General features: G+C 42.4%; 2 protein-coding genes across 6 annotated transcripts in view; one reads left to right on the forward strand and one right to left on the reverse strand.

Moving 5' to 3' along the window:
* The window catches only part of yod1 (YOD1 deubiquitinase), a 28,538-nt gene extending 26,350 nt beyond the window's left edge, over positions 1-2,188 (reverse strand). Inside the window, exon 1 of one of the 5 annotated variants that reach the window (XM_043716651.2) lies at positions 2,126-2,188. In XM_043716651.2, coding sequence (XP_043572586.2) covers positions 2,126-2,131 — 6 coding nt within the window. In that variant the 5' untranslated portion in view covers positions 2,132-2,188. The remainder of the gene's footprint in view (positions 1-2,125) is intronic. The other 4 variants (XM_043716652.2, XM_087973558.1, XM_043716655.2 and 1 more) reach the window with 4 other exon arrangements.
* Positions 2,189-2,314: 126 nt separating this feature from the next.
* LOC122563165 (6-phosphofructo-2-kinase/fructose-2,6-bisphosphatase 2-like) overlaps positions 2,315-13,878 on the forward strand; it is an 83,154-nt gene continuing 71,590 nt past the window's right edge. The window contains exon 1 of the mRNA XM_087973559.1: positions 2,315-2,427. Within this exon, the coding sequence (XP_087829685.1) occupies positions 2,406-2,427 (22 nt within the window). The 5' untranslated portion in view covers positions 2,315-2,405. The remainder of the gene's footprint in view (positions 2,428-13,878) is intronic.

The following is a 13,878-nucleotide window of genomic DNA, read 5'->3' on the forward strand; positions in this document are numbered from 1 at the left end:
AGGAACATATTCATGAATGCCCTCTGCAATCACATCTTTCCGATATTGCATCAACCAGAAGTGTACAAAGTATTCCAGCTATGGCTTAACTTACATTTTATACTGTTCCATCATAACCTCGTGTTGACAAAAATGGCAAGTATCCTATTAGCATTCGTGACAATCTTATTTCCCATCCTGTTGTCTTCCAGGACCAATGGACTTGAACACCATGGTCCGTCTGATCGCCTGTACTTCCAAGAGCTCTACTATTCATCATGCACTCCTTTGCCTTGTTAATCCTCCCGAAGTGCATCACCTCATTTCTCAGTATTAAATTTTAATTGCCATTGGATTGCCTATCTGACCAGCGTGCAGAGATCATCCTGTACTCTAACGGGCTCTTCTTTGCTAGGGACCCCACTTCTAATTTTCATGTCATATGCAAGTTTACTGATCAAATCTTCTGCATTTATGTATTGATCCTTGAAGCATATCACAAGCAGCAAGGGAACTAGCACCAAATCTTATGGTTTCCCATTGGACTCTGGTTTCCAGTCACAAAAACAAACTTTCACTAATGTTTGCTTGCTTCCGACTAAGCCAATTGTGAACTTAATTTGCTAAATTGCCTGGATCTCATACACTCTTACCTTCTTGACCAGTCTGTGACAAAACATTTTGACAAAAGACTTAGGAAGTAAGTAAAATGAAGTACTGAAGTAAACTTTATTAACGACAGTACCCTCATCTTATGTACCTAGTCAACTTCTTGACAAATTCAATAAAAATTTGTAAGAAATGATCTCCCCTTCATAAAGCCATCTTGACTTTCCTCAGTTATTCTTTGTCTCACCAAAGGAGATTAGTTGTTCCTCAGAATTTTTCCAATAGCTTTCCTCAACTACAGAAAGATTGTGTGCATAATCCAGAACATTACAGAAGTCAACCCCCCATCTACAGAGCTGAAAATGTGTTGCTGGAACAGCACAGCACGTCAGGCAGCATCCAGGGAACAGGAGAATCGACGTTTCGGGCATAAGCCCTTCTTCAGACTTATGCCCGAAATGTCGATTCCCCTGTTCCCTGGATGCTGCCTAACCTGTTGTGCTGTTCCAACAACACATTTTCAGCTCTGATCTCCAGCATCTGCAGACCTCACTTTCTCCCCCATCTACAGACCCCATTTACACTTCTCATTGCCGTGGAAAGATTTCCAAAATCAAAGACCCCCTCCCAGCCCAGTAATACTCTCATACGTTTTCATCAGGCAGTAATACTTTCATCAGGCAGAAGATACAGAAGCTTGAACACACATACAACAGGTTCAAGAACAGCTTCTTCTCTGCTGTTAATAGACTGATGAATGGACTCACTAAATAATATTGATCTTGCTTCACACACCTCCTGTGCAGTGTAACCTGTATGCCTCATTCTGTATAAGCACCCTATGATCTGCCTGTACTGCTCACAAACAAAGCATTTCACTGCACTTAGGTACACACGACTAAAATAATCAAATGATGTTTGACTCAATGACCTGCAGCTTCTCAGTTTATCACGATTACTTCTAAGTAATGGTACTACCTTCACGGTCATCCAGTCTTCTGGCATCTTTCCGGGAGATCAGAAAAAATCTGAAAATAAATGACTAAAACCCAAATCTACTGCTTTCTTGGTTCCTACAGCACCGTTGTATATACTTCTAGGGCTGCGGATCTCTCGTTTTTTTTTTCACTTTTATATCGGCCAATACGTCCTTCTCTCGATGGAAACCTGTTTAAGTATAGGTCACCTCGTTGATTTCTATAATTCTTCTTCTCTATAGTGAACACAGCTACACCATTTAAATCATTTGCTTTCAGCAGAACTATTCGTAAATGGGATTTGGGCCAGCAGAAGCGATACATTACCTATGCTTCTCAATAAATGTACACTCTCCCGGTTATAAACTGTCCTGTTAAAGGGATACACAAATAATACCAGGGCCTAATGAATCACCCCAGCGCGCCCATCACCACCACAACCAACCGACACAAATTTCTTTAATAATCACAACTTTCCTAAATGAAAAAGGCGAACAGGCCCGTCTTCTACTTCCAACAGCTGAAAGCGTTACATAAGTTTTAGAAAAACGTCTATTTACCCACATAAAAAGGGCAGGACCCGAAGTTGCACCCAAACCAACGACAAACAACAAGCATTCACTCCAGAGACAATGCGGCGCGTCGTTACTACGCATGTGTACGACATCACAAAGCCCGCAACGTCTATCACGTGTTTATCCCCACCGCCCAGACCGACACACACCGCGATCCTTTGCGAATGGTTTCGACCCGCCCCTCGAGCCATCGCATCGGTCTCTGCGGCTGACGTCACGCGGACGCCGGCTGGCGGTTGCTGTATTTGAAGCGGCCGCCGGCGACATGTCCCTGCCAGTGAGGAAGGGTGAGTGAGAAAGAACGCGGGATCAACGCCAGAACCCGAGTGGCTGGTGACTGTCGTCCAAAATTTACTGTCTTCCCCTCACTTCTTCTCTCCCAAAATAAACATTCGGTTGCGTGTTGAGAAGGAGTGGCACCGGGCTGTCAGATTTCGTGCACTTGCGGTTGAATCTTCCTGACCGACGGTGTTCGGTGCAAGGTTACAGTAAACCTAGGCTGGTTTACACATTCAGTACTGTACGGCATTGCACTATTGTAAAGCATTCTTAAAACTGTTGATTTAAATATCAAAGTGATTACTAAGGGGATCAAGGGTTACGGGAGAACGAAGGAGAACGGGGTCGAGAAACGTCAGCCATGGTCCAATGGCGGAGCAGGCTCAATGGACCGAATGGTCTAATCCTAGAAATGGCTGGAAATACATAACAGGTCTGTTAGCATCTGTGGACAGAGCATGATAGAAATATCGTTTCGGATCGATGACCTTTCATCAACCTTCGTAAGATTTTGAATGGCAAGATGTGAAGGGAGGGTATGCTTTCCTTTATTGGTCAGAGTATTGAGTAGAGGAGTTGGGAGGTCATGTTGCGGCTGTTGATTAGACCACTTTTGGAATACTGTGTACAATTCTAGTCTCCTTCCTATCAAAAGGATATTGTGAAACTTGAAAGGTTTCAGAAAAGATTTATAAGGATGTTGCCAGGATTGGAGGATTTGAACTATAGGGAGGGGCTGAATAGACTAGGGCTGTTTTCCCTGGAGTTTTGAAGGCTATGGGTGACCTCACAGAGGTTTATAAAATCATGAGGGGCATGGATAGGATAAACAGACAAGGTCTTTTCATGGGGTGGGGGAAGTCCAGAACTAGAGAGCATAGGTTTAGGGTGGGAGGAGAAAGATATGTAACCTAAGGAGCAAGTTTTTCACACACAGGGTATAGTGTATGTGGAATGAGCAGCCAGAGGAAATGGTAGAGGCCCGTACAATTGCAACATTTAAAAGGCATCTGGATGGGTATATGAATAGGAAGGGTTTAGAGGGATATAGGCCAAGTTCTGGCAAATGGGACTAGATTAGATTGGGCTATCTGGTCGAAGGGTCTACTTCCTGTGCTGTACATCTCTATGACTCTGAGGGCCATGGAGGAAAGATAGGGGAATGGGTCCAGCTAAATTATTCTTGTAAATAATTGGTACAGAGTCTGAATCTATGGTTCAAATGCCATTCCTATGTGCTGTAACTATGATTCTGCGAAGAAATTTCTACTCTTGGCTGACTTCTTGTCGTTGAGACTGAACATATGATAGCCACTGAGCATCAAGCCTTCTCTGAGCTTTTTGTTCCAACAAGATCACTTAGTCTTCTGAGTTCTGCAGCATGTAAGCCCCTTCTCTATTTATCCTCCTGGCAACTGTCCCATTCCAGGATTCAGTCTGGTGATTTTTATTGTTCTCAGATATGATTTCATGAAAATAATTGTCAGGCTGTTGATTGGTTAAGTCTGTGGTACCACCGACACAGATTTGTTGTGAGCCCTTAGGTGTTAAGCAGGAGTTTGTATGATTGACTGGGTAAAGTGTGGCTTTGTTTCTGGTGCCTGTGTGATCTGTCCAAATTTGTCTTCTGTGGCTTTTCTGTAGTAATCTGATACAACTGAATTAAAATAAAATAAATTCTGGAAATGTTCAGCGAGTCAGGAAGCATCCATGGAAAGAAACAGAATGAGTTTTCATCAGAACAGGAAAGTCATCCACCTAAAGTGCGAATTCTTTTTTCATATATGATGCCAAATATACTGAGAATTTCCAGCATTTTAAAATTTGATTTCACATTTCCAGTGTTTGGATTATTTTGCTTTTGTGATCTAACTGAATGACTTGCTACACCACTTCAGAGGTCATTTATGAGTGAACTATATTGAAGTGTGAATAGAGTCATCTTTAAGCCAGACTGAGTAAGAATGGCAAACTGGATGGATTTTTCTATCTTATGGCATTGTATGGCACCCATTAAATCTTGTTTAAATTTGGTTTCTAATTTTTGACCAAAAATCTTTAATTTTTAAATAGCCCATGTAAATGTCACCTCAAAGTTTCTAGTATATATCACTCTAACTCAACTCACTTCCCACTTGTGTTCAGAGTTATACCTCAGCGACCAGGATTTGAAGCAGGAGTTTTCTGTTCTATCTACTTCATTGTTAGATCGCACAGTGCAATTTTTTTCACAAAGGTATTGGGCAAGTTTAATTTGTCATTGAAATGGCAGAGGTAAGATTGGAACAAAATGCAAAATAACGTGCAAGATTTGTATGATCATCACGCATATTAAACTTTCCCAGAAGCGGAACTACATTCACTGAATGGTCTTCATAGTCTTATGGCCCAGAGGAAAAGGATTACGAAAAATATACTTTTTTGGGCTTCCTTTTTACTAAAGAACATTTCCTTATAAGCTGCAAGCATTTGAAACAGAAAGACTGAATACCTAACACAGTTCTTTGCTGACTGTCCAAAATATTATTTTGTAAAAGTTGACTCTGTGCATTTTGCCTAAACATGTCTTGAATTCATTTAAAACAGTCACTAGTTTAAAAATTTGAACTTGTATCTACAGAGCATAAAATCGGCCTGTAGACTACGAGTCCAGTGGCATTAGCATTATGCCTCATAATGAAAGCTGAAAGAAAATCTAATTTTAAAAAAAACTTGGGCATTATTTTATACATGACAAGCAAGTTTTATGTTATCAAATTTGATTTAAAAAGTGTGCATTTCAAATCCAACCAACGTTTGACAATACTAAACAATATAAATATTTCACAACATTTTATGTCAAAAAATGACTGCATAGTCCAGAAAATGCCCTTGTGTATGCTCAGACTGAGCCCTCTTCTCAACTATAAATATTGCATTTGTGGGATTTCAGTCCTAGAGTCATAGAGATGTATAGCACAGAAACAGAACCTTCAGTCAACCAGTCCATGCCGGCCAGATATCCCAACCCAATCTAGTCCCACCTGCCAGCATCTGGCCCATATCCCTCCAAACCCTTCCTATTCATATATCCATCCAGATGCCTTTTAAATGTTGCAATTGTACTAGCCTCCACCACTTCCTCTGGCAGCTCATTCCATACACATACACAAATGTTGCCCCTTAGGTGTCTTTTATATCTTTGCCCTCTCACCTTAAACCCATGCCCGCTAGTTCTGGATACCCCCACTACTGGGAAGACACTTTGTCTATTTATCCTACCCACCAGGACCTTTCCGCAATCTAGGGAATTTTAGATTATTACAGTCAACTCATCTACTATCTCTAAAGCCACCTCTTTAAAAACCTATTGGCTTTTAGCTTGTTAGTTTTCCTAATACTTAAATTTATCCCTCCCTTTTCCCTCTTGATTTTCTTGTATTGGATACTTGTGTTTTCTATTGTGAAGACAGATGCAAAATGCTCAAAGTCTTTGCCATTTCCTTACTTTCCAGTGTTTATTCCCCAATCTCACCCTCCATTAGCTACTTTTTGAAATACTTGTCAAAACGTTTACTGCCTTTTTTTCATATTTCTTGCTAGTTTTCTCTCTCTCTAATTTCTCCCATTTTTAAAATCATCCTTTGCTAATTTCTGGAATGTTCCCAATTTTTAGGTGACCCGTAGCCTTTGCAGCATTGTGCGTATTTTTTTAATATGATATCACCATTAACGTGCTTCCTTAGATGGATGATGCATCTTTCTTATTCTAGTTTCAGTTTGTCTTTTATATTTGTTGACAGTCATGAAATATTTCCTTAAATGTCGGTGACTACTTCTCTCTATCTTACCTTTTAACCTATTCTCCCAAATCCACTCTCGCTACCTCTGTCTTCATGCCCAGCTTTATTTCAAAGTTTCAGACCTATCTTTGAATTGAATCCCAATATGATAATCATATTGGGATCACTCTTCCCTGGAAGAGCCTTTACCATGAGCCTATTAATCGATGACAAATCATTTTACATCTCTGGTTACGGAATGTTTTGCTGTCAGAAAATGTGCTGACTGCATTAGAAGTACTCATTTTCCAAACTACCTTTGCCATTGATTAATTTGATTTATGTAAAGATTAATGTCTTCAACAATTATCACAGTACCTTTCTTCCAAGTTCTCAGAATTTCCTGATTTTTGCTGTCCTACTGTATAACTACTGTCAGGTATCCTACAAATGACTATCCCTGACATTTTTCCTTTCACAATTATCTTTATTCAAATTGATTCTCAAACCAAGATCATTTGTCACTGTAATCGAAAGGGCATTGTGTAGTTGGAGCTTTGCTTTTGTTTTTACATGTTTTTGTTTTCTCTGAAGTTGTCACTTATTATTTACAGTTACTTCCCACTCATCCATTGATGCTATGCTTGTTCTGTCTTCAATTTTAAAATTCTCATTCTGGTATGTCCTACTCCTTGCCTCTGGGCTATTAAGGGTTGGAGCAGAAAGAAATGAAATGCAAAACCATCAATCGTGCAGACACAGAAAATACAGCACAGTTCTAAATTCCAATGGTCAAATTCAAAAGGAGTAATCAACATATGGTCATCATTCCACATTGAAACCTCATTAATCAGCGGGTTGAATTTGACCATTGGAATTTAGAACTATGCTATAACCATGCTCTATGTCAGTGATGGTTTTGCACCTTGTTTCTTTCATGTGTTCTGCAGCAAACAACACAAACCTCTGGCCAGGTCTAATTGGCGTACTATTTATGGAACTAATTTAGTGAAGTTTTATGTATCTTAGCATGTTCATGATGATTAGTGGAGTGGTTGTAATATTGTTAAAGAGATTGGAATGTCATTCAAGATCGACTGTGAACACAATGGTGGGATAAGTTTTACACTAGTTATATAGCAAAAACACACAACCATGAGTAGTAAGTACTAGACCAGATCAGGCAGGATGGTTGGCATGCATGAAAAGCTCTTTCTCTCTCTCTTATTACACATATTCTTGCTCCAAATCTATCCAAAGTTTTAAATCAGTCAGGAGTCTTGCTGAGAGTCTTCCTCAACTATCTATTGTACTGAGACCTCCCAAAGTCTTTTAATTTATACTTGTGAACTTGAAGCCTTTTCATCCTATTAAGATTTGCTTTATTTCAAAATATGTTATCAGACATCAAGTCTTTTCTATAAACTTTGGACTGAGTTTGGAGTAGGAGATCAGGCAGCAACTGTGGAAATTGAAACCAAGTTAATGTTTTCAGGTAATAATCTTTCAGTGGAACCTGGGCATATGTTCACATGTTGTGTTTCAGCTGCTGTAGTTCATAGCTTTCAGGGTTTTTTTAAAATAAATATATGAGTGACATCGATTTTCATTCAGATAGAAAGTCACTTGTATCAAGTTAGAAATTTCTAAGTTCCCAGAAACACTTGCTGCATACATTTTCTTAGATAAGGGATTTTGGCAAATCTTTCAAATGAGAGTAAAGTACCAATAAAGATTAAACTTGTGATATTAAAAAGTCCATACAGCTCTTCTTTATGGTTTTGAGCTAGCAATTGAAGATAAGGAGCTCCCTTTTTGCCATGCGCAAGATACAGCAGTTAAAAGTGTAGTGCAAAAGGAAAACCTTGCCTATGAAGAGCTCCAACCATCATTAATCTGTGTCACATGAAGCTTGAATGGTGTCTCATGGAAAAGTAAAGAGGAATTTGAGCTCAAAATTCCTGGCTTTCATGAAGTAAGACCAGGTCAGTATTTAGCAGTAGCTGCTCAGTCCCAGCAACATGCCTTGGTATTCAGTCTCAAAAGATGTTACCTCAAGAAATATGAGCAGGGGTAGACTGTTCAGTGCCTCAGGCCTACCCTGCTATTCTATAAGATCATGGCTTACTGCCCCAAGCCTCAATTCCTCTTTTATGCCAATGCTGCATGTCCGTCAACTTCCTGATATTCCTCTGTCCTCCACTCCAACCTCTCACCCTCACAACGTGCAGCCTTCCACTCCCTCTGCTCCAATCCCAACCTCACCGTCAAACCAGCAGATAAAGGGGGTGCAGTAGTAGTTTGGCGCACTGACCTCTACACCGCTGAAGCCAGATGCCAACTCGAAGACACCTCCTTCTACTGCCCCCTTGACCATGATCCCACCCCCATCATCAAACCATCATCTCCCAGACCATACAGAACCTCATCACCTCAGCAGCTCTCCCACCCACAGCTTCCAACCTCATAGTCCGGGAACCCCGCACCGCCCAATTCTAACCCTTCCCAAGATTCACAAACCTGACCACTCCGGCCGACCCATTGTCTCAACCTGCTCTTGCCCCTCCGAACTCATCTCCACCTACCTCGATACTGTCCTGTTCCCCCCTAGTCCAGGAACTCCCCGCATACTTTCAAGACACCACCCACGCCCTCCAAGACTTCCATTTCCTGGGCCCCCAACGCCTCATCTTCCCCATGGACATCCAATCCCTCTCCACCTCCACCTGCCATGACCAGGGTCTCCAAGCCGTCCATTTCTTCCTCTCCCGACGTCCCCAACAGTACCCTTCCACTGACACTCATTCATTTGGCTGAACTGGTCCTCACCCTTAACAATTTCTCCTTCGAATCCTCCCACTTCCTCCAGAACAAAGGGGTAGCCATGGGCGCCTGTATGGGCCCCAGCTATGCCTGTTTCTTTGTCGGCTACGTAGAACAGTCTATCTTCCGTAGTTACACCGGCACCACTCCCCACATCTTCTTCCACTACATTGATGACTGCATCGGTGCCACCTCGTGCTCCCGCGAGGAGGTTAAGCAGTTCATCAACTTCACCAACACATTCCACTCCGACCTTAAGTTCACCTGGACTGTCTCTGACACCTCCCTCCCCTTCCTGGACTTCTCCATCAATGACAACCAACTTGACACTGACATTTTTTTACAAACCCACTGATTCCCACAGCTACCTGAATTACACCTCTTCCTACCCTACCTCCTGCAAAAATGCCATTCCGTATTCCCAATTCCTCTGCCGTATCTGCTTCCAGGAGGACTAGATTAGATTAGATTACTTACAGTGTGGAAACAGGCCCTTCGGCCCAACAAGTCCACACCGCCCTGCCGAAGCGCAACCCACCCATACCCCTGCATTTACCTTTTACCTAACACTACGGGCAATTTAGCATAGCCAATTTACCTGACCTGCACATCTTTGGACTGTGGGAGGAAACCGGAGCACCCGGAGGAAACCCACGCAGACACTGGGAGAACGTGCAAACTCCACACAGTCAGTCGCCTGAGGCAGGAATTGAACTCGGGTCTCTGGCACTGTGAGGCAGCAGTGCTAACCACTGTGCCACCATGCCGCCCATAGTTCCACCACAGAACACACCAGATGGCCTCCTCCTTTAGAGATTGAAATTTCCCTTCCCTCATGGTTGAAGATGCCCTCCAACACATCTCATCCACATTCCACACCTCCGCCCTCAAACCCCACCCTCCAACTGTAACAAGGACAGACCCCCCCCCCCGTCCTCACTTTCTACCCTACCAACCTTTGCATTAACTGCATCATCCGCCGACATTTCTGCCACCTCCAAACGGTCCCCATCACCAGAGATATATTTCCCTCCCCACCCCTTTCTGCTTTCCGCAAAGACCATTCCCTCTGTGACTACCTGGTCAGGTCCATGCCCCCCCCCCCCCCCACCCTCCCGTCCTGGCACCCTCCCCTGCCACTGCAGGAATTGCAAAACCTGCGCCCACATCTCCTCCCTCACCTCCATCCAAGGCCCCAAAGGAGCCTTCCACATCCATCAAAGTTTCACCTGCACATCCACCAATGTCATTTATTGTATTCATTGCTCCCGATGCAGTCTCCTCTATTGGGGAGACTGGATGCCTCCTTGCAGAGCACTTCAGGGAACATCTCCAGGACACCCAAGCGTCCCCACAGCCCCGTAGCCCAACATTTCAACTCCCCCTCCCACTCTGCCGAGGACATGCAGGTCTTGTGCCTCCTCCACTGCTGCTCCCTCACCACCTTACGCCTGGAGGAAGAACGCCTCATCTTTCGCCTCAGAACACTTCAGCCCCAGGGCATCAATGTGGACTTCACCAGTTTCCTCATTTCCCCTCCCCCCACCTTACTCCAGTTCCAACCTTCCAGCTCAGCACTGTCCTCCTGACCTGTCCTACCTGCCGGTCTCCCTTCCCACCTATTCGCTCCACCTTCCCCTCTGACCTATCACCTCCATCCCCACCCCCCCCCCCCCCCATTCACCTATTGTACTCTTTGCTACCTTCTCCCCAGCCCCATCCCCCCCTTTTATCTCTCCACCCTGGGGCTCCCTGTCTCTATTCCTGATGAAGGGCTTTTGCCCGAAACGTCGATTTTCCTGCTCCTCGGATGTTGCCTTTCCTGCTGTGCTTTTCCAGCACTGCTCTGATCAAAACTCTGGTTTCCAGCATCTGCAGTCCTCACTTTTGCCTTTCAATAATCTACCTAGTGTGCTTTATATGGTTTTTGTAATCAAACTTAAACAACTTTCTGGCGTAGAGAATTCCAGAGTTTCGTTGCCTTCCAGGAGAAGAAATTGCTTTTCATTTCAGTGATAAATGTGTCTCCTTATTCTGTAACTATATCCCTTATTTCAGATTTCCCCACTAATGGGGACATCACCTTACAATCTACCCTGTCAAGCCCCATCAGAATTTTGTATGTTTCAATAGATTTTTTTTTAATTTCGCTACAATCTAATGTTTCGCTGTTCTTGATGTCAATCCTTTCATCCCAGTATCAGCCTCGGGTGAATCTCTTGAACTGCCTCTGAAGCAGTATGTCTTCTCTTGAATACAGGCATTAAAACTATACCCTTCACTAGGTGTAACCTCGCCAGCACCTTCTATAGTTGTTAGAAGATTTTCTTATTTTTAAACTCCAATCTCCTAAGAGTAAAGGCCAAAATTCCATTAAAAACAAAATTTTGCAGATGCTGGAAAGTGACACAGTGTAAAAATACAGCAGAAAATCAGGTCTGTTCGCATGTGTGGAGTCAGAAATGGAGATATGTTTTTTGAGCAGTATGACTTCAAATCTGAGTTTTTCTAGCATTTTTCTTTTTTCCCCAAAGTTCCATTTGCTTAATTCCTTTGCTGTCCCTGCATACTAAATTTTTGTGATTCAAGCATATAAACACCCAAGTCTCCCTCGACTGCACCGTTTTGGTCTCCAAAAATGACTTGACCTCTATTTAAATAACATTCCACCTTTCTGATTCTTGCCACAAAAGTGCATGATCTCACAACTTCCTACATAAAACTTAATCTGTTTTTCCCTCTCACGCAATCCATCAATTTTCCCCTGCATATTTCTTATGATCTCATCATAGCATACCCTCGCACCTATTTTCATATCGCTCGCAAATTTGGATATATTACATTCTGCCACCTCCTCTAAGTCATCAATATAGATAGTAAATAATTGAGGCCCTTGGATTAATCCCTGTGGAACTCCACTAGTTGCATCTCACCTGAAAAAGACCCATTATTTCCAATTCTTTCTGTGTGTTAACCAATTCTTCATCCATGTTAATGCCTTACGCCTAATATCATTGTCTCCTTTCCTTATTCACACATGCATTGTGGGTATGCACGTTTGAATCGGTATTGCTTGCCCATCCATAGTTGCCCGTGAAAAGTTGATCGTGAGCTGCTGCATTGAACTGCCACAGTCCATGTGCTATAGGTAGACCCATAATGCTGTTACAGAGAGAATTCCAGAATTTTGACTCAATTATGCTGGTGCAATAGAGATGTATTTCGAAGTCAAAGTGGTGATTGCCATTGAGGTAACCTGCAGGAGGTGATGTTACCATGGATCTGTTGACACATCATAGTATTGTGTGTAATCGCCCTTTATGTGGCATCTTATTGAATGCCTGATGGAAGTTTGACTACACCTATTGATTCCCATTTATACACTTGTGTCCTAAAACAATTCTAGCAAATTTGTCAAATGTGATCTATCTTTTACTAAGCTATGTTGAGTTTGATTGCATAAAGGTTTCCTAAATATCCTGTTATTTCTTCCTTAATAACAGATTCTGGGTTTTCCCCAATGACAGCCAAGTGACCTATAGTTTCCTGCTTTCTGTCTCACTGCCTTCTTGAATAGGGGTTTCACATTACTGGTTTTCCGCTGAACCCTCCTGCAACTGAGTGAGTTCTGGAATATTGTGACTAAAGCCTCTACTACCTCTGCAACCACTTCCTTCAGAATCCTTGGATATAGTCCATCAGTTCCTTGTGACTTATCTACTTTTAGTTCAATTAGTTTATCAAATACTTGGCACAGTGGTTAGCACTGCTGCCTCGCAGCGCCAGAGGCCTGGGCTCAATTCCCGCCTCAGGCGACTGTCTATGTGGAGTTTGCACATTCTCCCCGTGTCTGCGTGGGTTTCCTCCGGGTGCTCCGGTTTCCTCCCACAGTCCAAAAGATGTGCAGGTCAGGTGAATTGGCCATGCTAAATTGCCCGTATGGTTAGGTGAAGGGGTAAGTGTAGGGATATGGGTGAGTTGCGCTTCAGTGGGTTGGTGTGGATTTGTTGGGCCGAAGGGCCTGTTTCCACACTGTAAGTAAACTAATCTAAAATAAAAACTTTGTCCTTTGTGACAGAGACTATGACGAGATCTTTCCTCCCATTCGCATTATCTTTGGGGTGTTTACAGTATCCTCCACTATGAAGACTGATGCAAAATATTGGTTTAAATTATCTAACATTTCCCTGATTAATGATAACCCCATGATTAATTCTGCAGTTGCATCCTCCAAAAGCCTCACACCTATGTTAGCTACCCTCTTATTTTTTTTAAATTATAAATCACATTGTATGTAAAGCAATAACTGGTGCATGTAAACAGATTTTTGCAGGTATAAAACATGTTTCTATTTCTCATCCATCATCTCTCTCCACACCCAGAATTCTTTGGGGCCTCCACCCTGAAGCCATTTTTCATGTGGTTTATAAATTTCAAGATTGGGCAGACCAACGCCTTTTTCCAAGGAGATCTTCAACTTGATCTTGAATACTCATGGAAGTCAGTTGCTTTTGGTTTTTATGTTTCTTACCAATTTATTTTTATAATCAAATCTTTCCCTTATTATTAGTTATTTTGTCATCCACCGTGAATTCCTGTATTCAAAAATCCTAATTCTTGCACTACATTACTTTTTTGCATGCTTCATATGCCTGGCAAAGAACAATAAAGTCGAATGTGTGGTGCTGGAAAAGTACAGCAAGTGAGGCAGCATCCAAGGAGCAGGAGAAAAAATGTTGTCGGGCATAAGCCCTTCCCCAATTCTGAATAGAAACAAATGAATTCAGCCTAAGGGTTAAAGAATGTTATCCTGTTAATTTGTGGCTGAACTTCAACCAGATAACTCTTCAGTGTATGTGCTTAAGATTTGTTCTG

This window comes from Chiloscyllium plagiosum, unplaced genomic scaffold, assembly GCF_037043375.1.
Source record: "Chiloscyllium plagiosum isolate Xiang-an unplaced genomic scaffold, Cpla_swu_hap1 HiC_scaffold_26, whole genome shotgun sequence".
NCBI lineage: Eukaryota > Metazoa > Chordata > Chondrichthyes > Orectolobiformes > Hemiscylliidae > Chiloscyllium > Chiloscyllium plagiosum.